This window comes from Salminus brasiliensis, chromosome 11, assembly GCF_030463535.1.
Source record: "Salminus brasiliensis chromosome 11, fSalBra1.hap2, whole genome shotgun sequence".
In the NCBI taxonomy this organism is placed as follows: Eukaryota; Metazoa; Chordata; class Actinopteri; order Characiformes; family Bryconidae; genus Salminus; species Salminus brasiliensis.
Window position 1 is genome coordinate 32,673,253 of NC_132888.1, and position 27,307 is coordinate 32,700,559.

The following is a 27,307-nucleotide window of genomic DNA, read 5'->3' on the forward strand; positions in this document are numbered from 1 at the left end:
AACGTAACATAATCATAATATAATAATCATGGTATAGTTTATTTAAGGGGAACAGCATTTACACATTTTATTGGTGTTTTTTCTGTAATAGACCTCTAAGGTCAGCCATCATTTTATAGTCTGTGTCTTGTCCATATAAGGAGGCTGGTTTTGGCCGTGAGAACAGAATGAATGATGTTTTTTTTTTTTTTTAAAAAGGTCAGTGCAAGTTTTTTTTTTATTCCAAAAATGATATTGAATGACCTCGCATCAGATCAACCTTCCATGGGGAGCTGGTGTTAAAAAAAATGGCAGAGGGGACTGAAATCTGTGCCATGCAGAAACAACTGTAAATATACGCTAGTGAAGGCAGTAGCAAATTCAACACTGTTGTTGAGGCAGAATGTGGACTGAACAATTTGTGGAATTACATGTTTTCTGTAAAAGGGGAATATAGGGAGTATTTTCAGAAATAAATGATTACTCACAACAGATGGCAGATGATAACCCTTGTTCAGATTAGTCTGGACTGAAGTTAAATACATAGAGGGTTAAGCAAACCCCAGGACAGGAGGTAAATAAGGAGAAGCAAACATCAGCCAAAATCTGAGAGCGGGAGAGAGTTTCTTGGCTGTTTGTTTTTCCTGTGTTCTAAATGAGACAGCAGTAATTGAATAATGTCCATTCTTCTGGCAGAATATTAGATGAGTTGTTTTCCATCATTCTGATGGATTTTTCACCTATATGGAAGTGTGTGTGTGTTTGCTCTGCAGTTGAGAACCCAGTGTTTTCTCAAGCACTGAGATGGGAAGTGTGGGCTGATGTTCTGCTCAGATATTTTTCATGTACACATTTACTGATGTAAATACATACAATTCTAAATACTGCAATTACATGCCCTTGTATTAGCATTATGGCATAAATTGGTATAATATGTCAAATATATCCAATGCCAAATTTATACTGTTCGTCATGCTTCCCTAGTCATTTTGATGTTTTTTTGATTTATTTTTTTTTTTAAAAGAAGGGTTTCCTTCTTGCACACGTCTCTTTCTTGATGCTTTGAACTGTGTCAAGAGCTATCTGTAGATCCTGTGATGAGATTTTAAGATTGTTGGAGACTCGCATCTTTTTGCGCATCTTGCCTGAACTTGCTAGCGTTGAATGTCCTGGCCGTTTTGCAGTTGTAGATTCATTTTCTGGATAGTAGATTTAGTAGATTTCTAATAGTTCTGATGATCTTTTTAAATCCTTTCCCAGACTCCAATTCAACTACAGTCTAATTTCTGAAGACCTCAGAGAGCTTCAATCAAGAGCAAACCAGACTAAATGAGACAGGCTCTCTCCAAAATCCTCTAGTAGATGTGCTGCACCCGATTCTAATTTTAGGAATTGAAGTAGTAATAAATCTTGGGGTGTCCTAATTTTCTAATTCGAAAATAGCATCTTTTATTAATTACATTTTATAAATTATTTCTAAAGCTTGTGTCTTTTGATATATTACCTCCATCTCTCAATATTTTTCACAGGAAGATCAAATGTCCATATGTCTGAATATGTTCGAGACTTTTCACATTACTGTACATTCTGTTTTTCTACGAGGGCCGAAATAAATAAAGCCCTTTTTAGATCAAAAGGGGAATTAGTGCTCTTTTATACATTCACACTGATGGCATTTACAAAGCACTCTTGTGATATCCATATGGCCTTTTACACAATGACAAAGAGCAAGCGCAGTCAAATGACAGAACGGGCATGTAATTGCTGCACTTAAGCCCGGCAAGGATTGTTACACAACATGCAATGATCAGTCTAGCTGACAGCACAGACCTGAACAGACTCATCATCAGACCAAATAAATATTAAATAAATGTATTATTGTGTTTAAACTGAAAGTCAGAGCTGAATGGCTCACATCCATATACAGAACCAAGTGACGTGAAGTCATTATTGTTATTTCTCTGTTCCACAATCACATCTACATGTGGATTCTGGTATGAGAAAGTTAAGGAACCCCTGCACCAAGCCAGTGTTTTTGCCAAGAACTGTAGAAACACTCATTTTCTGTTGTTTTTCATTACAGTGTAAAGAAAGTGACACTTGGGCATTCTAAGGTCAGAGCCTTTACCCCTCAGCGCTACCTGTCTGCAGTGATTCCTGACCTCCCATCACTTCCTTCACCTGTGAAAGTCATAAAGCTCAGCAACAGAGTATGCTGTTTTCCTCAATGGGTTCCCACAGAGAGATTTAACTGCATATTTGAGAGACGGAGTGCAGGAGAGAGAATGTGGGCGAGAGAGTGGGTGTGAGTTATGCTTATGAAGCTGGATAGCCTGCATGCCCCAGCTCTCTCATCAGCTTTCAGAACACGGGCAGAAATGAGAGAGATGGTGGTCTCCTGGGAGTGATGGCACAGCTTTAATATTCTTTATGTTTTGATTGTCCTCCAATCAGGCTAATAAGGAAGTGTATTCTCAGCAGGGCAGTGGGGATCCCAGAAGGGCCTGGGGAACACGTATAGCATGGAGGAAACGCTGAAGTAAAGTGTGTGGGCAAGTGGATATGCCTTTTTGTTTTACTGTAGTACCTAATAAGCTTATTTAAGTGCCAAACACGATGATGTTTTCTTCACAGTAGACCTTAAAAGCCCATAACTGGTATAATCAAGAATCTCATAAAAGGACTGCCTTTGCCCTGTAATGCACTCTAATTCATTGTCCACCTCCCACACACAGCACTTGTCTGTGTCGTCTTTAATCAGTTAAGTACCAGCAAGTATCAGCTCTGTAACAAGTCAGTGGATGTAATATCACAGTGAAATTGCCTGTCAACATGATAATGCCACTGGATTGCAAGCCTGACTTTCCAAAATGTCTACAGATGAACAGATGCAACCAGCACAAAGAAATGTATCATGCACTAGAATGGAGGTCGGTATATCGTCAAACAAGCAGGGCAATGGTGGTGATTTGAACACAGACCAGATTGGACTTCGGTGGGAACAGAGGGCGAGGGTATTTTTCAATGATCTAATCATAAAAGTGTTACCCAGTCACATTCAGCAGTGCTTACTTTACTTTTACCTTTTAAAAGTGTTGCGAATTGTCTTTGGTTCAGTAGTCTAGAGTCTAACTTTTTCAAATCAGTGTGGAAGATATATGTCCCATTGATCTGTATTTCATTTGTAATTATGGATTCTGACTTAGTGATAACTGACTGGGGAAAAAAAAAATAAAAAAAATATGAATGTGACTGTGTGAAAGATAAATTTCCCATTCCCTGTCACATTCATGTATTTTTTCCCAGTCAGTTATCACTCAGTAAGAATCAGTTCCATAATTACAAATAAAATACAGACCAATGGGAAATATATCTTCCACACTGATTTGAAAAAGTTAGACTCCAGACTGCCGAACCAAAGAAAATTTGCAAAATTTTTTGAAGGTAGAAGGAAAGTAAGCACTGCTGGCTAAGGAAAAGAACCTAACATGAATACAGCTTTATGAGCTAGTCATCTGTAGTTGATGTGCTGCACCTAGTTAGAGCTATATACATGAATGAAAGCCCCCGCCACCTCCCACCACCACCATTTATGCGACCAAATTGAAGAGTTAATTAAGATCAGTGATCAGTGACCAGCTTTGATTAAAGCAGCACACAGGGAGAATAGCATCTCTTATTCTCTCTTCTTCAAGTCAGTCACATCATGGTACAGAAAAGGCAAGATCCCTGAATCCTGAGGGGAATTGTGAATTGTGGACAGCTATCAGTCTGGAAAAGGTTACAAAGCCATTTTCAAGGCTCAAAGGCTTCAGCGAACTATAATACTTCACAGCCACACTTGTCCAAACAGAAAAGGTTTGAAACAGTAGTCAGTCTTCCGAAGAGTGGAAGATCTCCAAGAGCATGGTGAAAAATCATCCAGGATTATCCTGAACCCAGGATCAACGTTTAAAAAGACTACAGGCCTCCCTTGCCTCAGCTAAGGTCTGTGTTCATTAAAAAAAAAAAAAAACTGGGCTAGAAAAGGGGTTCATTGCAGAACAGCACGGAGAACCCATTTCTAACCAAAAAGAAATTTGAACATATGTCCCAAGTTTAACAAAAAACACCCAGATGAGGTTAGGCTGATATTGTCAAAATGCATTAGCATGTCTGCCTGCCTTTTCCATTCCACAGCCACCTATGATATGATCATTGTGTTGGAAGTTTCAGCTATCTAGATGATGGTTTGAGGTTGAGTGTCGGAGGATTCAGATGTAGTCCTCCTTCTGCATTATTATTTATGATGTCCACTTTGCAATGTACTAGTTCCACTGGCAGCAACGAATATCAAACTCTATTGACACTGGTTTTCCATCAGCTTTCAGGACATTGTGGTTCTGTGCCTTGGTGGTTCTTGGGTTGCTCCTAACCATCTGGACCAGTTAGAAGAGGGGTAGGAATGAGAGAGGAGGACAAAGATACATGACAAATAAAAAGAAAAAAAGAGAAGATGAAAAAGAGGGAAGATTTGAAAATGACTTTTGCGGTGAGAGAGAGACAGTGCTTGTGACTGTCTGGCTTATTTTCATGCCCACAAATCTCTGTGTTGTGCTGTGGTCCCTAAGCTGTCTTGGGTGTCTTTTAATCAGCTCGGGTGTGGGTGTAAAAATTCCCCGCAGAACAGCCGTCATCACTTTTAATCACGCTGTATCCTGCATGTATGTACGTGTGAAGCTGACCTTCTCCACTTCCGTGTATAACAATAGCCAGCAGAGAAAGAAGGTCCTCATCTAAATCCCTTCATGTTCCACATATAAAATATTCAAACCTCTATTCATAGTAAATTAAATTGATATTTCATGCTGTCTTCCCACACCGTAATGAGACAAAAACTCCTGATCTTTGCTTGTGAGTCAGCCGTCTGCTTAGTGCAGTTCATTTCAATAAGCAGGGAACGAGCCAGTATTTGCTCATTAAACATGTACAGAAGAGGCTCTGGGTGAGCAATTGCTAAATTGAGGGGCTGAAAGTGAATGCCGTTTGAAGTGCACTGTTTTCATACTGGCTGAACGTTTGCCCTGATTTTCTACCAAAGTGGTGTGAGGAACTTAGTGCTCTGCTAGCTTTTGCTTCCCTGCCTTATTACCTCTGCCCTCTTTGAAAAATAAAGGCTGCCAAAATCGCTTCTTTGGAGTGATGACACAGAAGAACCGCTTGAATTACCTAAAGCTGTGGTGCCCCAACCCTGGCCCTGCACATTTTTACTTACTCCCAGCACACTTGACTTAACCATTAACTCATTAACAATTGCTTACTGATTATAAGTGGGCGTGTCAAAGCAGGGGAAACACACAAAATGTGCAGGTCAATGGACCTTCAATTTAAAGAACCAATTTAATGAGGCCTGTTGCTTTATTACAGGCCCTAATAAATGTCTGCCTGGAAATCTCATTTATATTGTTTATTACAGTAAATCTTGTTTATTTCTCCTAGACACTGAGACAAAGAATTACCTCCTGTTTTACAAAATTCAGCTTTCGAGATACAGTCAATTTCATTGCAGTATTGTCTCACAGATAACTCTTTTTGGTCAAACTGATCTCACCTCAGTCTCAGCTGAATAATATTATTTTATTAGAAAACATAAGAGCAGGTCCTGGGTGGTCCACCAGACTAAGGTGCTGTCACAATGATCAAAGGATCGCTGGTTCAAATCTCGGTCATGCTGCCTGCCATCGGCCCTGCTTTTTCCAGGGTGATTGGATGGTGCTCTCCCCCCACATTGCTTTGTTGTGGTGCTGCCTGTCACTGGGTGCTGGGTATGCAGCACTTCCCTCCTGGCACATTGGTTGCCTGGCAATGTTGCTTCGGTGGCCTGGTGATGGGGGCATTGTGTGGGATGGTGGGGGAGACAGTACAGGTACAGGTTAAATAATTGGTGGTCCAAATCGGGGAGAAAATGTTAAAGCTCATCATTTCTTTCTGGCAAAATCCCAGAAATCTTTCAGTTGTCTGCCAATGCAGAAGATGATCCCATGCTTTTCTCATTTGTCTCCAGAATCAGAACAGTTAAATGTTGCTCTCCTCTTTTCTTCTAAGAAGCATTTACAAACATTATTGAGATCTGCTTTATTTCTCTGCAGATCTTTCATTTTGGGAGCTATTGTACGTGCTACAGTTTCCCCCAATATGTTAAATAACTTACACTTGTAGTTCGCTTCCCTTGACCCGGACCAAGCAAGAAAATGATACATTGTCACGGTTTAGTCCTTCTTTGGTTTGCTTTAATTCTGACATATTTCCATAATCGTGGCTAGTTTTAAAACACTATGTAGTAGTGTGTGGTTTGGGACACAGCCCGCTAAAAGCATAAGACTGAAGAAGTTAAAGCACAAATGTGGGCAGAAAACTCGCCTGTGATGAAGCAACCAAATGTGGACAGCATGAGTTGGTGGAGCGAGTGGCAGGACTGAACCCATGCCCGTGCACAACTGGTTTGTTTGCATCCACATAGTCCATGTGTTGAATGGTTAGATCTGTTGTGGTGGGACATACTCAAAATTAGGCATGTGGTACTAATGTGTGGCTGATCAGTATGTAGTTGCATTTACTCTCATTACAGTCTGATGACAATCTCATTGTCAGTGCATACCCATGATCGCGGGACTGACATGGGATTTAGGCCTGTATGACACGTGGGCCATAGCTTGTGCTTCATATGATCTGGCCATAACTTTTAGTAACAGTGTTAGTAGATGAGCAAGTCTCCAATTTATCTGTTGTTTAGACTCATTGACCCAAGACGTCATGACCGTCCTTGGAGCTCAGAACATATGATCGTCAATGTCTCTATTATCCTATCACATGATTACGTAATGACTTTGTGTGCCTCTCCTCTTCTCAGTGTATATATACTCTGCCTTTCTGACCAATAAACGGGAAATCATTTGAGTACAGACCTGTCTCTGTCATTCTTTGAGTTCTCCAGCTGGCTGCAGGATCGGGAAGGGCTTCATGCTTGTACAGCTCTAGTATTAAGGTCGAACCCCAGACTATCAACAGTCGGTTCTAATAGTGCTTTTTAAGTAGAATATAATCATGGTACTTTCATTGGGTTTTCCTTGAGTAATGTTTAATAAATGACTTTTACTTCACTGCCAGATCTTAAAAAAAAAACTAATCTTTAATGAGTGAGAATTGTTTCTGTGCAAGAGAAATGAGTTTTGAAAATGATAACTACATTACCACCTGCTAAGAAATGTCATGTTGGATGAATGTAAGATATTAAGTTCTGAACATGAACCCAAGCAACACAATGACCAACTACAAAACTGTTGGCCACTGTTCTGAAGGGCACTTTTACAAGTGCTAAATTATGCAGATATATCAAATACAGTGTTAGAGGCTTCTACTTTAGAAATGCACAGTTGTACAGTTATTCTTCACTGTATACTGCTTCTGGACCATGTATTTTAAGGGACCAACTAGTCATAAATAATACTAGGGATCCACTGCTATTGATACCACTTTTCCATGTTGGAAATATTTTAAAGAAATCGATTATCACGCTCGTTTTTAATGTTAGCCTAAAGCTCTTTCGATAGCAATAGGTCACTCATTTTACTTCTAGTAATTTTCTGCTTGAAGTCCCCCGGAGTAATTTACCTGAATGACAGCCAAGCTGCTTTTTCTGCTTGACGCAGCTTGTTTTCCAACTCCATATCTTATATTACTCATATTTTAAGGGCTGGTCTGAGCGATATTGGATTGTGAATTACTGATCTGAAATAACCGTTTTCTAGTGTTTATTCTTCTCTAACGTACACAGCAGCCTGCTAATCTGTTTCAGTGTACACATGGTTAAAAAGCAAGTCGATTTTGCACTTTGAGCCACCTCTGAAAGACACAGTTCACACATGTATGTCTGGACCAGCTGAGAGATGCAGAGCTGTTGTTGAAAGTGAAAGAAGCATGTGGACTGAGGCGGTAGAGTAATATTTCAAACAGCTCAGTGCATTTTACAGATTTACAGCTAAATCGCTACTTCTGCCTCCAACTTCATCCCTTTTACATAAAAACTATCTCTACTTCCAATGTAAACTCCTGTTTAGCAGCTTTCTGGTTATGACTTTTTTTTGGCAGCACAGAGAGTGTTTTTTTGCCCACAGCGTTACAGGGCACTGACCAGCAGTCTCCATGTGCATTAGCAAAACAGATGGAGATGAGGCGCTGAGGAGTGGTGAGCATCCAACACTCTTCTTGCTAAGTGCAATTCAAATCCTCATGGCAATGGTCCTCAGAAAATCTAGTAGAAAGCTATCCCTGTACAGTAGAGACAGTTACTTCAATAATTGAATACCCTTCATTCCAGAAGAAAGAATAAATGTGTCCCAATACTTTTGTAGCATTTGTATTTATTCTAATATTACGGTTTGTTTCTGAACACACGAATGCTTGTTTCAGGTGATATTTTTTAATAAAATGTGTGAAATATTGAAGTATTTAAAATGCATCAGTGGATTTTAAACATAGAGGGGTTCAGTTCATGCACTAGGGCAGCTCTGTCACATATGTGCAGTGACCAGTTAACATCTGCTGACATTGCTCTGCACTAGCTGCAGGGTGGATTCAAGGAGAGTCTGACCTGAATCAGAGGGAGTAGGCTGATGCACAGAAAAGAAGAAGACACGTGTGATACGTCAGTGACATTACTGAGCGTACTAAATGCATCTCGCTGCCAATCATTTGTCATGCGTTAGCTCAGTGCTGTCTGGGGGCTGCTGTTTAAGTGGCCCTGGTTTAGTGCGGCTGGGTGTTTGTTTAACGTGCAGAGACTTTGCCTAAGCTCAAGTGAGCATGTCAGTCGTTGCAGTAATGAGGTTTTGTGCCAGTTGCTCAAAAACGAGCGTCTCTACAATTGTGTTAGGGCCTTCAGAGTGCTGCTGTAATTTAGAACGCTAATTCTGCTTGATCTCCTCATTCATTTTAATCATGCAACGAAAGCAGTGGGACCTCCGTGTCTCTTGCTTTCTCTCTGAATGTTTGTGTGTGTTTCTCTATTTCTCTTTATGAAAGCAAGGCTATATTTAGTACAGTGATCCTCTAATGATGCTCTAATGATGCTCTAATGGTGTTCTGTTTTCCTGGAGTTGTTTTCTCAGCGTTCCTCGTCTTGAGGGTACAATCTTTATATCCCTGTCATTCACTGTTTTTATATTCCTTAAGATTCTAATATGTTGTAAAATGCAGTTACAGGAATACAGCATGAAGTGATATTGACCGTCATGCTTTTAAAGAGACGCTGTTATACATCCAGTCATGCTAAGTGCTGGATATCACCAAGACGTGTGCCAAAGCCTTTTTGGCCATTACAAAGAATGTAAGGACATAGAGGTTGTACTGAGTAATTTAACCAATCAAATAGAGTGTTTTACACTTGTGAATGGGTCAGACAATAGAGGGAAGTGTACGAGGCCTTACTAAATTGCTGTTTAAACAGAGATAATCACGCAAGGGAAAACAGAGGTGGCATCAGAGGTGACATTTAGAAAGGCATGGAATTAAGAGTGTGTGTGTGTGTGAAAGAGAGAGAATATGTTCTTAGAAGCTTCCTGAAAAAGAGTTGGCAGTGTGCTTTGTAGATAACCAACTACTGGTTTGTGAACTGTTGGCATTTGTATAATAAGCAAATAGTCATGCTCCCTCCTCCCATCAGACACATCAGAAGAGTCAATGGCGGTCAGAGGTTTATCTCTAGAGAGCAAGAATAGGGATTATTTTGTCAGTCCAGTCAGTAGAACTAGCTTCTTGAAGTACTGTACGGACATCGGAGAGTAAACGTTTATTTTTCAGTATAAGAAATGAGATATTTAATAGAGAAATTCTGTAGAAACCTCAACCACTAATGTGTCCACTTATTACTTCCGAAGATCTCAACTTTGCAAACTTAACTTCACATGTCAGATGTCCATTTTTTGTGGGATCTAAAGCAAGTGTAGAGCTTTAGCTGTTTTGGATACATATGAGCTATATCAGACTAAAAATGAGATAAAGTCTACCAAACATTTCTCAATACATTACTCAACTAATTACTTAAAAACGAGAGTAGCATTCACATGATTGTCAGTAGGCAGTTCTTTATCTACTTCATATTTACTATTTATGAAGCAACATGACTAAATGACCCTTATTGAGATAGGTAAGCTTAAACTATTTTGTCAGACACAGAAGGTAGGCGTCTACCCATTTTATTATGATTAACTTCATTTTAGGTAATAAATACAAATTTGGAAATTCCACCTCAGATGCAGTGTATTCAGCCCTTAATCCCAGACAAAATGGTCTGCTTTCCTTCTGCCGGGTAACTACATTATTTAACAACTCTTAGCAGGAAAGGAAACAGTAACTTGCTCTTACAGCCTACAACACTAAGGCCATACAGCCAACCATTATAGAATACATAAGAGAACGGTATCTCAAAAACGGACAGTTGAAAACTGGAAAAACGTAGCCTGGACTGGTAAATCTATATTTCCTGGACCACAGCATGAATCCATGGACCTAACCTGGCTTGTGTCAAGGCTGGTGAGGGTGGTGTAATGGTGTGAGGGTGTGGGCAATGTTTTTTGGGCCTGTTTATACCAATCAATCATCATGAGAATGTCATAATCTATGGTCGGGTATGTCAACAGCACGAGTCCATGGATCCGAACTGCCTTGGGGCAACATTTTTCAATGAATCTACAAGAATTGTGTGACAGAAACCGCTAGTGGCCACTGAAATTCCGTACTTTGCATGCAGAAGTTTCAACGCAACTAAATTGCAGTCTGTCTACAAGACAAAATTAATTATCGCGAACAGCTTATTTATTTATTTATTATTTATTTATTTTAAAAAATCATACTAGGATATTTTCTTTGTGTAAAATTAACAGTGGATGCATTTTTCTTGTCTTCGCCTCCTTGAGATCTTATTGCTCTTTAAATCGACTGTGTGTACTTTTTTTAGAATCCCGTCCACACTTTTCTCTAGCCCAAAACAGCTCCAGCAGCAGTTTCTGCTTGCAGATATCCTTCCTCTGTCAGCACAGTGATTTCCCCCATCTTCGAGGCTCAATCTACACTTAGACACAGTTTTGTCACTCCTTTTACTTTACCACTAAATCATGTACCAGTTTTGCACACACTCACAAACACATATACATGTACATATACACCCAGTCTGAGCTGAACCTCTTCTTGTAACTTTACCACCAATGAGGGATGAACAGCTGTAGACTTAACAAGAGAATATACAGGATATACAGCTGTGCAGCTGTATATTTCCACCATGTATTAAACTTAATACAGAGCCATATGCATGCCTGATATGGGTGCATGGTGAGAGTCGGGATCGTCCAATCAAGGACAGCTGTTGCAGCAATTTCATTTCAGCCTTGGAGGAACACACATCATTTAAACAGGCTTCATTTATTGATTATATCTTATCAGTGCAGCTGCTGGGTAGAAGGTGTAAGCATGTTGACATCCTGGCTTTTGGCCATAGGGCTTATTCCTCACAAGAAACCACATTGGCCACATACCTCAAATTAATGGTCTGATGTGGCCAATGGATTCATTTATTTTTTCATCACTTTCCTCAGCTGGGTGTTTATGCAGTCCTATGCAAACGCTCCTAGAGCCTGTCTGGTCATGTCATGAATTTTAAATAAAACAAGTCAAGCAGTAACTTACAGTTTAATACATGCAATATGCAAACATCCGTTTTCCTACAGTTATTTTGAATTAGATGTTTTCCTCAAGTGTCATGTATAATGTTCATCTGTGCTTAATGTTTAAAAAACATTACTTATTTCTAACCTCGCTTTATCACTGACAAATAAATAGCTGTTCATGTTACTGTGCCTTTAAGCTAAAAGCAAGCGAATAATATCTGTCCTGATTGGCTGCCCTGTATTGGGCCTCAGTCTGGACTCAGACTCTTCTTATAACTTCACCACAAATGAGGGATATACACCTGTAGACTTAATAAGATCATATAGAGTCATTAAAGTTAGGAAACTCAATGAATGAGGGTGTGTCATATGTCTTTGCTATCGTAACAACGGGAAAAGTGCTGCTCAACGTAACGTAACGTGCAATAAACCAATCAGAGTGTCACTTGCCATTCCCTTGCTATTTCAATGGTGCACCACACACGGTCTGGGAAGGCTTGCTGAAGCTATGCACAAATGCGTTATGGGTTTGTGCACTGCTGCGTGTCCATGTGTGTGTAACAAGCAGGGGTGTACGCGAATTGGGCACATGCCTGTGTTGACAATTCACTGCCAAGATAGCAATGAGCGTCTCACTGTTGACGTCTGCCTAGGTTGTTTTCAGTCAGTGGAGCACCTGTGTTTTCCATTGCCAAGACAGCAATATGCCAGAAATGTACCTGAACACATCGTATTTCGAGTCCACCACGCCCATCGGCGTAGACATATTCACAAGCACCATTGCTGTTTAAACGATGCAGACGGAAGGCATGAAAATGGATTGTTGGCTGGGTGTAAGATAGCAATGAGCATTGAGACGCACCTTGTGCAGTCTGTAAGATAGGGCCCCTGATCTTTATGTGACCCATACTGAGAGATGGAGGTCTAAACACAATAAAACTACAGAAACGTCTTTTTAGAAATCGTATGCAAAACGTCATTTACTGCATTTCTAGTGAGGAACAAGTTAGGACACCCCGACATTTATTACTAAATTTAAAATGCCTAGCCCTAGTGTGAGGTGCTTGGAATCAGCTGCAGATGATTAGAACAGTGTTTAAGACATTAAGACATTCTCTTGATTGTTGAAGTGAGTGATATCACCATTGCCAGATCCAGAGGGCTTTCTGGGGCCTTCAGAAAGAAGGTTGTAGATGTGTAAGAGTCTGGGGAAAGATTTAAAAAGATTTCAGAACAGTTCAGGAAATCAGGGCAAGACTTGAGCTTTATCTGTTTGAAGCACATGCTTCCAGAAGTCCTAATCCTTGCCTAGGTGTTCTCTGGCTAGCTTTAGTCTTGCCCTAAATCCATGAAAACTTCTGCAGTCTTTTTCTGATGGTAGATGCCCTGTACTCTTGACGTCAACTGCGGCTACCGGATTTCTACAAACCTTCTGTCTGAAGGCCTCAGAGAGCTCTTTGCATCCTGCCATGGTGATCTTTACTATTCGCTTCAACAAGCAAGAGCAAACCAAACTCCTTCAAAAACCTCTCCTCTTAACCATGTTCTGATCATCTGCAGCTGATTCAAATTTTTCACCACAGTTCCCATTCCCTTTTACTGATGCCTTTCCCATAGGTCTAAATGCAGATGCCGCTTTAGTGATAGTGGGCCAGTTGAGCTCAGGCTTTGTGACTGAAGCTGATAAACACTGATGTTAATGTTCTCCCCTTTAGGATTTACTGTTCACTTCTGCACAGTGATGGTTCTGTTGGTGCCTCGCTAATAATAATGTCCTGTAGCAAATCATAAAGACAAATGCGTTATCTGCCTGCTGTCGGCTAGATAATTAAATTACTGTCTGCCTGTCATTTGTTCCTTATTTGATTGGCTGCTGTGAATAGTTTCATTACTGTGGTAGAAAAGGTCTACCCTGGTGCTGTGCAGCTCTTGATTAAATTTGAATCATGAGTTTCTCTTTTTATAGATTATGTTTTTCCGTGTCATTTTTCCATTTCCTGCATACCAATTTCATATGGAATGGTATGTTTTAGCATAATATAATAACAAACCAATAAGATATATATTAAATAATTGCAAAAAACAACCAACTACTTGACCTGCGCTCCGACCTACAAATCCAAACTGCATGTGTTGCCTATAGAGAGCCTTACATAAGGATGCACTTGTAGAGTGATTCAGAGTGTGTTACAGACACAATACATATATAACAACACTTTTTCCAACTATATTCACCATAAATCAGCCAGAACATTAAAACTGCTGAAGTAAATATCACTGATTGTTAAAGTTGATGTGTTGAAAGCAGAGGAAATAGGCAAATGTAAGGACCTGAGGGACTTTGAAGAGGGCCAAATTATAAACTGGGTCAGAGCATCTCCCGAAGGGCAGGTTTTGTGAGTTGTACCCTAATATTCAGTGGTCAGTACCTACTGAAAGTGTCCCAAGGGTCATTTTGATGCAGGTAAGGGGTAAGGGCAAGCCTGACTAGCCCGATCCCACAGAAGCGCTATTGTAGCACGTATTGCTACAGTCCATGCCTCAACCCGTCTGAGCTGTTTTGGCATGATAAGGGGACCCCACATAGTTTTAATATAATATTAGGCAGATGTTTTAATGTTATGTATATTTTCATATCATTATTTTGGACCACATATGCTTTCCGTGCTTTTCCAGTATGGCTGTACAACAGAGAGGCCCAAATCCAGCAGAGCATAAACACTTAGAAGATTGGTCCTGAAACAGTCTATCTGCTGTACTGAAAATAATCAGCATTTGTTCTTAGAAAATGCTGTTAATGCAGTTTCCCTCTCAGGGATCTCGCAAAAGGGAGCTGAAAGATCTGTGTGCCTTAGAGAGGTTTAAGTAAGGCTATCAGAGCAAATATTCGCTTTGACTCTTTGAGCCCAGCTGTAGAGTCAAACTGGGTGTTAATGGAGTGATTTAGATAGTGATTTGCACAGTCGGGGTGAGGGATACATGCTTGGTCAGGCATGGCACGAGAAGTCAGTGATGTGTTCTATGGCCATCACATATTAACCAAGAAACAGTAAAAGGGGGATTGGTGGATTTTTTCTTATACATCTCACAAGGATGCTCTTATCCCCACCTCCAGATACAGGCCAGATAAGAAGTAGTAATCTTATGCTGATATCCCTTTACCTCGTGTGTGTGTGTGTGTGGGGGGGGAGGGGGTCGTTTTGTAATAATGGCTGTAAAATGAAAGTGTGTGCTCATTATGGTGCAAGCGAGGAAAGGAATCCATATGTCCCCTCCAACATGCCTTTAGTGGAGCTACATGCTGGAGCCTACTGATGTGGAATGGAATCCCTTTGAGCTTGCTGTGAATCCCAGAATTGCTTGTAAAGCAAATGATGTGTCACTGATCCATGGACATGCTTACATAAGAAATGTGTAGTAATAGCATGGAATTCGATTAAACAGATCAACATATGATAACAACTATTCTTCATTTGCGTTCTGTTATTCATTCCTGTCATTCCCTAGGTTTTATGCTACCCTTTATGCCAAGTTTCCAAAAAAACTTTGGTTTCTGTTAAATGCATAACCCAGAGTACACTTGCTATATATCTATATATAGTTTCAATAAAGTGTAATTAAAAAATTAGACAATGACCAGAATGATGGACAGAGCTGTAGTGGAGTTCGTCATCTCTGAGAAAGCTGCAGAATGTCAAGAATGAAGGTGAAATAAAGCAATATACAGAATAAAATGACCAAATCTTGAGAGATCTAGATACAGCTACGAAAAAAAATGACCACCCTCCATTATCAGTTTCTCTGGTTTAACTACTTAAAGGCAATGTGTTTAGGGAAATTAACTTTTGTATTGTATTTCATAAACCATGGACAACATTTTCCCTAAATTCCAATGAAAAATATTGCTATATAGAGCATTTATTTGCAGAAATGACAACTGCTCAAAAACAACTGCTGATAAATAATGGGGAAAAGAATATTATAATTATTATAATGCAAGATGTTATTATTGAAATTTAAACAACACAGTACTAGTATTTGAATTTTCAGAGCATTAAACAATCACTATGGTGAAATACCAATCAAAGCTTTCATTGTCTTGGCAGGCCCTCCACTAGTCTTTCACATTGCTGTTTGGGTGACTTTATGCCATTCATAGTCTGCACATTCAGATAACTCAGCTTTGTTTGATGAAATGCCTGAAAAAATGGCTGCCATACATGTAGAAATTAAGTGGTCTCTTTTTTTTCCTATCTTTTTTTCTGGGGCTGTATCATTTGACAAAAGATAGATAATTACTGTGAAACTGCTTTCTGTTCCAACATACTCTCAGCAAACTTTGACATAAAATACTTGTAATACCATGTGTGTAGTTTATAATAATCAGAAGAAGAAGAAAAAGAAGAACAGCAACAACCATCCTCATCATCATCATCATGTTTAAATGTACAGTGAATAAGTACAGTTGTTTGCATGGCAAGAGACTCTACGCTTTTTTGCTTTGAATGATACCCACTGCATTTGTGTAGACCCTTGTTTTTGTAAGTGTTTTGTCATGTGTGGTGTAATACAGCAGTATGTTATGACTGACTGAGCTGAAGTAACGCAGCAGTGTGGTGTGTGATTACATTTGCTGAGACAGACAAATGTAGGCTTGAACATGTATAAGTGTGTGTGTGTGTGTGTGTGTTGATGAGAGAGAATGTGACAGAAGAAAAGCATTCACTTTGTAACGTGGTGTGAATCTAAAGGTGTATCTTACAGGAGGCCCATTCCCTTTCTCTCTCTCTCTCTCTCTTAGATTTAAGAAGCTCACCTTCCTTTTTCCCTTAAAATGAATTAATAATAAATGAATTTTGTTGCTGTGCTTTTGAAACTGCCATATGTAAATGAGGTCTGTTGTAATTGGCTACCCTGTTTCAAAAAGCAGTGCAGGCTGAAAACCACATAACTTAAAGTAATTTATTTTTTTAAACTTCAGAAAAACTAAAATCCTAAAGATAGTTGATTTGTAAATTTACATATTTCATTCATATTCCAGTCATTCAAAAACCTTCCAAAATTACAGCTTTACAAAAGTTTACTTTTCCAACTTTTGTGGCAAGTGAAACATGGCAAAACTGGAGATACATTTTTTTTTGCATGGCAGCGATGATGTGTAGCAGATGCTCTTATTCAGAGATGCTTTAGCATTAGGAGTCCTGCCCAAGTGTTCTTCTTGGCAATGGAGGATGTTTTTAACATTCTGCACACCTCTCTACTCTCCACACCTACCGATCTGTACTGTTACCGTCCGGCACAGCCTTTTCCTCTCACTCCTGCTCTCATTTCTTTTTCACACTCACACACACTCACACACACACACTCACACACACTCACACACACACACACACACACACACTCACAGACACAGATACACGCTCCTTCTTTGTGATCCATCACCCTCACTAACCCTTCAACAGGGTCGCTATGGAAACGCCCCAGGTCCCATAGAGAATCTGTGGGCATGCCTTCTGCTCATAAATGAATGAGGCACAATACAAGGTAGCCAATCAGACAAGAGCTCATTTACATAGATCAATCTTGGAGGCACAGTAATACTGGTCTGGTACATGAACCTACACACATATTGTCAGTTTCAGGGACATCAGGGGAAAGAGGTTAAGCAGAGTTTGTGAGTGTGGTATGTGACAGAACATCGCGCCTTAGAATTTCTTCTTAGAACCCTTTTTACACAAGGATTCTGACATTCACCCGTGGTTTCTTATTTGGGATGTGTTCAATTTACAATGTACCATGGGCTCCATCATTAGAAGAGCAGGGTTCAGAGGAAGGGAGTAAACGATTATGATTATGTGGATGCATTATTGAGAAAGCTCGTAGTTAAAAGCAGAACTTCTACTTACTTGTGTTATTGTGTTACTGGGGCTGGGAGATCCCCACTTACTGAGACGGATGTCATTCAGCCAGTCTTTGAGATCACAGCCAGAGTAAGAGGTTCTGAGAACGTGTGCTAATGTGTTAAAATGAGCAGAAAAGAGAGCGTAACTGACACTGTGCCATCGAATGCTGGGTCACACCAGAAGGATTTTGGGGACAAAACCATTTCCGAGAAGTGGGGGGTAAAAAGTGCCAGAGACATCTTTAACCTGGTTTTAAACTGAGGGGGCCGACCTCTCATGGATCACTGCTGAGACATTGCTATTCACTAGTTCAGTCCCCTCAGCTCTCTCTCACACACACACACATACACACACACACACACTAGACACACTGTAACCAGCCTGGAGTACAGAATCAGTTCCAGAGTCTAGCCGATGTGTTTACATTTCAGTTCAGTGTACAACGTACATCCAACTCCTCTCATTTTAACCAGCGTTTATGCTGGATGTGATAGAAGAGACAGAACAGCAGCAAGCTCTCTGCCTTCACTGTACCAGCTCAGGATTTTCAAATTGAAAATGGTACTCCGGCTCATTTTAACGGGGCACTTTTTGTCACATTTGTGGAAACAAGGTTCTGCTCAGTTGCAAGGAGAACAGTCAAATACTTAAATAAAAAGGAAATTCCTAAATATGTGGCATTAAAAAAACTAATTTTATTCTCATTATTTTCCCTAAATAACTTAACTTGCAAACATAAGCAGTGAAAAGATTGTATTTTTGAAACGATTCAATCGACTTGTTGAAGAAGAAGAGTGATTCATTCACAAATTGCACTTTTACACTCAACCTTGCCACAGCTTTTTTTGTGTCTACCTGTTCATCAGAGATTCAAACTTTCCTGTCCTTTCCATGTTTGTTGAAAAGTTTAAATTTGAAATCTTAAAGAGTTTAGTTCATAAAGTTGAACTTGGCTTCTTTTTTGCCAGCTTTTTGTGGGTTTTGTTTTCCTGTAAATAATGGAGGTGTTGCATTTTGGTGGCTGTACTGATGTATTAGTTAAAGTGGAATGGAAAATCAGTACAATGCACTCACTAAAATAAAGGTGCTTCTAATAGTTATTTAGGTGATACCATAGAAGAACCACTTCTGGCTCCATAAAGAACCATGTTTGTTATAAAGGTGTGTGTGTGTGTGTGTGTGTGTGTGTGTGTGTGTGTGTGTAAGAAGAACACTTCCCTAATGCCCGCTGTCCTGCTCTGGGGCCTAGCACTGATTCATTCTCACCTCACTGCATGACTGTGGATCATCTCACTCACATTTTCATCTTGTATAGATTGACGCCACATTTACCATTTTTGCTTAATTCAGTTTCGTTTTATTGTTGCTATTTCAATAAAATTAAAGACTTACTTTAGGTCTACACAGCCTTCAACAGCATTCATGATCAAATAACTAAAGGAAGTTGTTTTGAACACAGGAGGTAATTTACACTAGAAGGGCATGGCTGTGTCGCTACCGCAGCGGCATGACCATGCCTCCTAATGAACTCCGGAAGGTGCAGGAGTCAGGCTTTATATAATTGCATATGAAAAGCTCAATATAGGTTAGACTACATGTTATCTTTTTTTGAGATAGAGAGGGAGAGCCATCTGTCTGTTTGCTCTTTCCCAAAGCAATAAAGATGGAGCAGAAGTGATGATAAGGAATTGCAGGGTTAGGCCTGAACAGGTGTCCTCTGCCCCCACTGAGACAATCTCACAAACTGGCCCAAACTCAAATTGGCCTTCAGTGATTTTGATTATTTCTTATTAATAACTTGGCATGGACAATTAATATTCTTAAAAAAACATGGGGCCCTGTCTTCCAGACTGCGCAAGGCTTGCCGCGATGCTCATTGCTATCTTACACCCCACCAACAGTCTATTTTCACGTTTTCAGTGCCTGCGTTGTTTAAATAGCAACAGTGCTTATGAATATATCTACACCGATAGATGTCGTGGTTCAGGTATGATTGGAAATGAGGTGTGTTCAGGTAAATTTCTTGCTTCTCGGCAATGGAAGACACAAGAGCTCCTCTGACTAAAAACAACCTAGACAGACGTCAACAGTCAGACGCTCATTGTAATCTTGGCAGTGAATCATCAACACTGGCGCATGCCCAACACGTGAACACCCCCACTTGTTACCCACACATGGACACGCAGCAGTGCACAAACCCACTTTGCGTGCCAGTTGGCAGCTATGCAAACTTTTACATCAACAATAAACAGAATACAAAATAAAATAACTGTATTCTAGAGGTGAGGTGCTCCACCGCTTCAGCACGCCTTCCCAAACTGTGCGCAATACACCACTGAAATAGCAGTCCGCCTCACCTGGCTCTTAAAGGGAATGGCGAGTGACACACTGACTTAGTACATGACTTTCACGTGCTTTGAGGCACACAAGCAAAGACACACCGACACAGCCTAAATCAAGCTACACAGTGCAGTTTTTGGCTCGGCTAAAGATTGCTGCTCAGTGGTAAACATAGACGTCCTAAAGATAGGACCATAGGTTTCACGTCTAACAAGAACAGTAGTAGGTCTAGGGGAATGTGAAGGTCCAGACATTTCTGCTCCTCAACTTCTCTTTAACATTTTTTCAGAATGTCTGAATTTTTGGACAGTCCCCCAAAGAAATACGGTTTCTTTGATTCCGATATTTTTAAAAACACAAGAAACCAAGGGAGTCCTATAGTAACACATTTGAACTTTTTAATCACACTCTTTCCATAACTGGCTTCCAACCCCCCCAGACACCTGTAATATATATTTTCCCAAACTTGGTCATCCATTACTGAATTTAGCTAATGTTCCCATTGTCCTTTGACATGCAAAGTGTTATCTTGGAAATCAATCATTAGTTTTCTGTAGGAATGCGTTGTTAGATTTTTTGCTGATGCATGGTATTCAGGCAGGTGTATAAAATGGATTTCTGTATTGGTTGGTTCTCTTTTAATATTTCAGGCTGTGTTTTTTGTAATGTAATGTCTGATTTGTAGATCTTAGTGTTTGTCTTAAGCTTCTTTATGAGGAAAGCTTGTGTAAATCCAGCCCCAGGCCTGGACTTCCCATTTAGAGCATTGGGTGATTTCCCAGTGGCCTGGTCTATTAGTTGGCCCAAAAGTTAGGCCAAATTCTAAAGTGCACTAAGCTATAGCTCCGTGCAAATACAGCCATGTGGATCAGCAGTAGACCCCATCCTTTCTGACTAATTCAGGCTAATGAATTTTTTAACACCTTGCACCTCTCCACCATGGATGGATTTTTATAATGTGTTTCAAGGAAAAAAAATTTTAGGCAACGTATTTCCCTAATAACCATTTCTTGCAATAACCTTCTGCGATGTCTGGTTCCTGTCACTCTCACTGTGAACAATCCTGACTGTTTCCGTTTCTCTTGTACAGAGTATCTCACATCTAACCACTCTCTATGACACTGTTTATATATAAACCATGCAAGTATGCAGAACACAGCATCTTTCTCTTCTCCACCATCAACTCTGTTCTATTTGAGGACTCACTAAATGTATCTTTGTTTTTACACCTGAACGTCTGAATCAAGGTTCATGATCATCAATTTCTGTGGGGTGCGTCTTTTTATGCTTGACATTGATGGGCTCAATAGGGAAGTGCTGGCGTGTTTGACAGGTAGCCTTTCCTAAAATACACATAAATAAACACATTTTGTTGCCAGTATACTGCTAATATTATAGCTACTATATTTTAGCTAATATTATAGCTACTAGCAGTAGCACCAACTTTAAGTGCAGTACTCAAGGCTTGTTGAAATTCGTCAAATGAACATGCACGTCGCAGAATGATGTAATCATCCTCATGTGCTCCCGCCTCTCTCAATTTTGTAATGGGTAATGTTAGCCTTCCTCAACCTCTTGTAATTGGTCTGAAAGTCCGAACCATCCAGAAAAGTGTTTTCACACTGCGAATGTGTGTGTGTCTGTGTGTGATTAAACTGAAAGTTGACTGCATAAACTGAGACATTCATTTGTTAATGAATTAAATAAGACGACTGTGAAGTTTCTAATTGGTTATCTAACTCATTGTTCTTCCTGTTATTTTCCCTCTCTCTTTCTTACGCTTTCTTCCCAGGTGGCTGATTCCTCTCCTCTCTGCGTCTCCTCTTCTTCTTTCATCTCCTCTGTCACACCCTTCTGCTCCCCGAGGAGAGGAGCCATGGCACTGTCTTCTTCCCTCCGCTGTGCTGTCTTCCTCCTCTCCCTCTTCCTCCTCTTCACCCTCCCCCCATCCTGCACTTCGGAATCCCAGAGAGAGGAAGAGCCTGTGTCTCCCTCTGTGACGCCGGAACCATACTACAACACCTCCGTGACTGATGGCAATTCAACGAAGCGCTGTGGAGATGTGGTGGAGTGTAAGCCTGGCATCATCCTGCCTGTCTGGAAGCCCAAGAACCCTGGACTCGGTGACAAGATCGCCCGCGCCACGGTCTACTTCGTCTCTCTTATGTACCTGTTCTTGGGTGTGTCCATCATTGCTGATCGCTTTATGGCATCTATAGAGGTTATTACATCACAGGTGAGATTATGATACAACTAGGACATCACATTTCTTAAACATGCTGAACCATTAGATCCCAGAGTTTTGTCATATATATATATATATATATATATATTAACAGTTGGAACGGTGTTCTTGGGTTAAATGCCTCCACTTTAATTCTCCAAACATACCTCCGGTCAATAAGGTAAATAATGTTAAGGGTAAAAAGCTGTGAATGTGATTGTGAATTCACTCTGTCCTACTTTACCAGGAGCATATTGTTTAAATGGGACGGGGTGTTTTTTGTAAAGTGGAAAATGGTGTAAATGTTAAAGTGGGACAGTAAAAAAAGGGACATTACTCCTTTCCAAACTTAATTAGACTTTGAATAAGTTGACTTGTTCATATATTTAGACAATTTTTAAACTTTTCTTTATATAGGTTTGTTTAGATATGTTAAGATATTTTAATAACCAACATGATAACCAGATAGCAGACTGACAATCACTCTTTTTATTAGTTTTTATTTCGCCTTGATTAATGACATTTGAAATGTCATCTTATAAAAAATATCAAATGTTTTTTAACCAATACACAATATTTAATGTCATTTCAAGTTTGTTTTTAATCATTATTGTTATTGAGGTTATTGATGTTATGATTAATCTAAGGTCTGTTTAAATATGTTAATCTGTAGATGTTTAAATCTGATGGCAAATTAGATCATGTATCAGTTCCTTTCTACACCTGTATTCTTTCTTGGTATTGACATAATATCTCATGATAAATAAGACCCACTGTAATTGTATAATTCAGTGTTTGAAAAAATAAGGAGAAGAAATATACATTATGGCATTTTATTCCCTGCCCCTGTTTGTTTAAAGCAAAAATAGAGTGATCCACCTTGAAAGGATGGGTGTCCCGCTTTACCGATAGCCTCAAAAAATGCTGGGTTTGGTCAGTTGAGGCTAAAAGAGGCCTTAATTTATCTGTGTTTGCTATTCTAATGTTTTATTACTGAGAACATGGCATTTCCAAAACTGTCCTACTTTACTAGTCGTTACCCCATATGTCATATACTCAATTCTAAGGAGACTTCTTAGTTAATTAAATCAACACCTGGATTAAATGTTCTATGCAGTTGGTGTTGAGGTTTCTTTGCCTTATTCTTAAGAAGTGGTAAAGGTTTTTTTCAGCTGACTAATCTTGAAAAACAGCATTATTGCAAGTGTAAAACGACTGTTGGTTTTGCACTGCTCTGAATGGCTTAATCACTTCACATTTCTGACTTTTACTACATCATAAGAATAATTAGTAATTACATAGGAAACAATGCACACTGCCAGACTGAGTTATTCTTAAGATATAAGAGAGAAGAATTCAGGTCTGGAACCGTCAGCAGTTCTGTGGAGTGGTAAAGGTTATTGTAATGTGAATGCTTACACTGAGCTCCTTTCTAATCCCCCTCTGAGAGCAACCACAAATTTTGTCAAGTGAAAATGGAACAGTGTTATCGCTGCTGCCCCAGTCACGCTCCAGCTGACTCACGCACTATAAATGTGACAGAAGACAAAATTAACTAAACAGCTTTTAAACAGCAACAGGGTTATTAGCCCTCACAGGCCAGTGTGTGCATTTATAAATAGTTTCAAACTGTCTGCTTTACCTTAGCAAACCATTTAACAGCAACAGTGTTTTATCTGTGTGGGCATGCTAAAAGGCACATCAATAACCAGGTACAATACTTATTAAAATACTTGCTTCTAGAGTTTTGCAGTTCTCAGACAACTAACAAGCATGTGCAATTGCTGATTTAGCACAGACCATTCCAGAATATGTCCATTATAATGATAAGTACAAATACATAATGTTGAATGATATACCATATCATTTACACTGAATGGTTGAATCTGATTCAGTCTACTGAAAATCCCATTTATCAGTGTTGACCTCTCAAATCAAACTTATACATTCAAATGTCTGTGGACAACTGTCATCATCAAGATTATTCATTCTTTTGCAGGAACGGTCTCTATGCTGCTGTGAAGGTTTAATTGCATTCACCCACAAGAGCATTAGTGAGGTCAGGGACTGATGTTAGATGATGATGTTAGATGATCTATCACTCCAGACAGCACATTTCCACTGATCCACAGCCCACTAGCTGATGTTTGGCATTGGTCATGGTGACCTTAGGCTCCTGTCCAGCCGCTCCTAAGCATCTCATTCTATCAGCAGTGGCTCTACGGAGATGGCAGTAGAGCTGTGTGTGTGTGCAATTGGATGTACCGTTGAACACCTGCCAGTATTATAGGTGCACCTTTGAATTTAAAAGACGTGTCTGGATACTTTTGGGGTTACTAGTTTTGTATTTTTAAATTGTTTGCATTAAGCGACTTCTTTAAGTCTCACAGAAAAAAAAATAAAGCAACTATCAGGAAACATAAGAAAATAATGTTTTGTGTACTGTTTGTTGGTATACTACAGCTTGAAAGTTAGAGAATTAATAATGTGTCGTACCTCAAGTACAAATAGATGCATTTCACAAGTATGCTTGAATATTGGTGAAAGTATTATCATTTATAAATACTCTTAAGGAAACTAGGCTTGTGCACATGTAGTTCTAATTATACAGTACTGTACAAAAGGAATTTCCTAGCAAATGAGTAGCCCACCAAAACTGTCCATGTTAACATAAACAGGAGTTGACATTTTTATCTTTGTGCAAGAAGGGAAAATCAAGCTCTACTCCAGGGTGGACGATATTGTAAAAATATAGTATCATTTTCACAATACATGTGGTCACAGGCAAAATGCATAAGTAGTGCTACTACTGCTCACTGAGTACAGTGATTTTTATTCAGGAGGTGCTGTGCTAAATCCACTTAATCCAGACTCACTGTATTTAATCAAATGTGCAGTTGATCTGTGTTCACAACATCCTCAGTGTGCTTAGAAAAGCATACTGTGTATTACGATACCATAATTGATCATGATATGATCAAATATCATCATATTGCCCACCCCTAGCTCCATTCTCACTTCAGGTCTGAAACAGTTTGGTCTGAAAATCATCTTGGCAATAATATTGGCCACATATTGTTAGAACAGATGCAAGAAAACACAAAAACAGGGAAAAGTAACAAAAATCTCACGTTGAAGAAAGTAGTTGAGATCTGGTGAGCTAGAACAAAGCTCGGTTCCAGTCAGGGCGTAGATCAATTCCATTATCAGCTCACCTGATTTAACATCATTTAGCACTGATTTACCAAACCAGGAGTTGGAGGAGAACCATATGTGATACTAGACTCCTATGAGAAGAGCTTTGGAGATGTTTAGTGATGTAAAACCAGTACTGTTTTAATTTTCTATTTGTTTTGTATTTATTCTAATACTAGCGTTTTACTGAGCAACTCAACACTTGGTCAGATAAGGAGCTATTTTATGTTTATTTTCATAGTACTATATTACACACATTTCTTGGTTGTTTTATTTTTTAGCTGTGATCTCTGCCCTTAGCACAAAGAAATACTTTACAGATAGCTTCAAACTATACAGACGCGTATTTAGAGTTTTCAAAATAAATATCTTAAGATGGATAAACTCTTGTTAAAATAAAATATGAGCATTGTTCCATGCATTTTACAGCAGTGGTTTTCTGTTTTTCTGTTTTTTTTATTTACTTGTGGGTTGAGAACATTATCCTTCTATCCCGAGCAAGGTCAAAGTCAACAGCTCTCAACCCATGTCATCCATCAAAGCCTGTGTGGAACGAGGCCCTGTCCTTCGCCAGCTCCCACATGAGAGCAGGTCTCAGGGGAGGGCAGCTCTGGCGCCGCTGCCTGTTCCCATGGAAACCCACAATAAAAGCAAAGTAAACATGTTATCCCATAAATTGAAGGAGAAATCACAGAAGTAAACACAATGAGTACAGGTGGGCTGCGGGAGTCGCAAGTAAGTGCAAATTGATCTGCACCAGTGATGAGTGTTTTTACTGGGCTTTTGTCATTGTTCATGCTTAGAACAATGTTAGCTATTCAGGGATGTGAAATGAGGGGGGGAAAGTCCATAGAAAGTTAAGGAAAGTAAATAATGTGGATGAGTCATTTTGTAAGATGCTAGCTGTGATTGCTGTAGTCAAGGCCTTCAAGTGATTTAAAGAAGGCAAAAGCTGGTTGAATGAAGTCGCAGTTCTTTCTAAAAGGCAGTGTATTACCTCTAACGTGCTCACAGTGAAATGCTCTCAGAAGGACAGAAACATTTTCAGAAAGCTGTTAGTGCAAGATTGCAATGACGTTGGCTTAACTGAAGTACTGCACTGAATGCAGAATAAGAGGCAGGATGGATTAAGGGTGAATGAAGGTTTTATGGATCGATGAGTCTGAAATTGAAGTGCATGTAGCTACTGCTGTGCACAGGTTCTAAAAACACAGAAGGCAGTGGTCATGGCCTTGGGATTGTTTGGCTTGTGATTTCTGAACTAGCATATTTTCTAATAGTATTACTGGAAAGAGTTAGCTCAAGTCATAGTTACATACACTAGTGCAAAACACATTATACTAATATACTGTATAGTAATATAGTCACAGCACAATGCAATGCTGGCTTAAATATTTATATATATATATATATATATATATATATATATATATATTTTAATAGACAAGGTATTTTATTATGTTATATAGTCATCTAGAACTCACACAGAGTAGCATGCTAAGGTTTGGCAGCCCTGGTGAAAATATCTGTTATTGTGAATAGTGAGGCGAGTAAAAGATGACCAGATTTCCAAAAAGTTTTCCGAAAGTTAAAGGTGAAATATTTCTGTAATACTTTAAATAAGTCTCTTATTTTCACCTATTTTCTCCCCAATTTGGACTGCCAAGTACCCAACCTGTATGTAACCAATTGCACGCGATGCCCCCAACACCAGTGAGGGTGGACAAGCACACACTCCCTCTGACATGTGCGCAGTCAAGCTGCTTATTTTTTGAACAACCAACATGCCAGGAGGAAAGTGCTGAATACCTGGCTTACAAGTGATGGCCAGCACCGCAACAAAGGGATGTGGGGGTGCGGGCCACTATCTACCGACTTTGGGTAGAGCAAGGCCAATTGTGCTCTTTCAGGACCCCCAATGGCTAGCAGCATGACCGGGATTCAAACCAGCGATTCTCTGATCATAG

General features: G+C 39.6%; 1 protein-coding gene across 1 annotated transcript in view; it reads left to right on the forward strand.

Annotated features, from left to right (window-relative positions):
* slc8a2b (solute carrier family 8 member 2b) overlaps nucleotides 1-27,307 on the forward strand; it is a 135,264-nt gene that overhangs the window by 66,764 nt on the left and 41,193 nt on the right. The window contains exon 2 of the mRNA XM_072690673.1: nucleotides 21,714-22,157. Coding sequence (XP_072546774.1) covers nucleotides 21,798-22,157 — 360 coding nt within the window. The 5' untranslated portion in view covers nucleotides 21,714-21,797. The remainder of the gene's footprint in view (nucleotides 1-21,713; nucleotides 22,158-27,307) is intronic.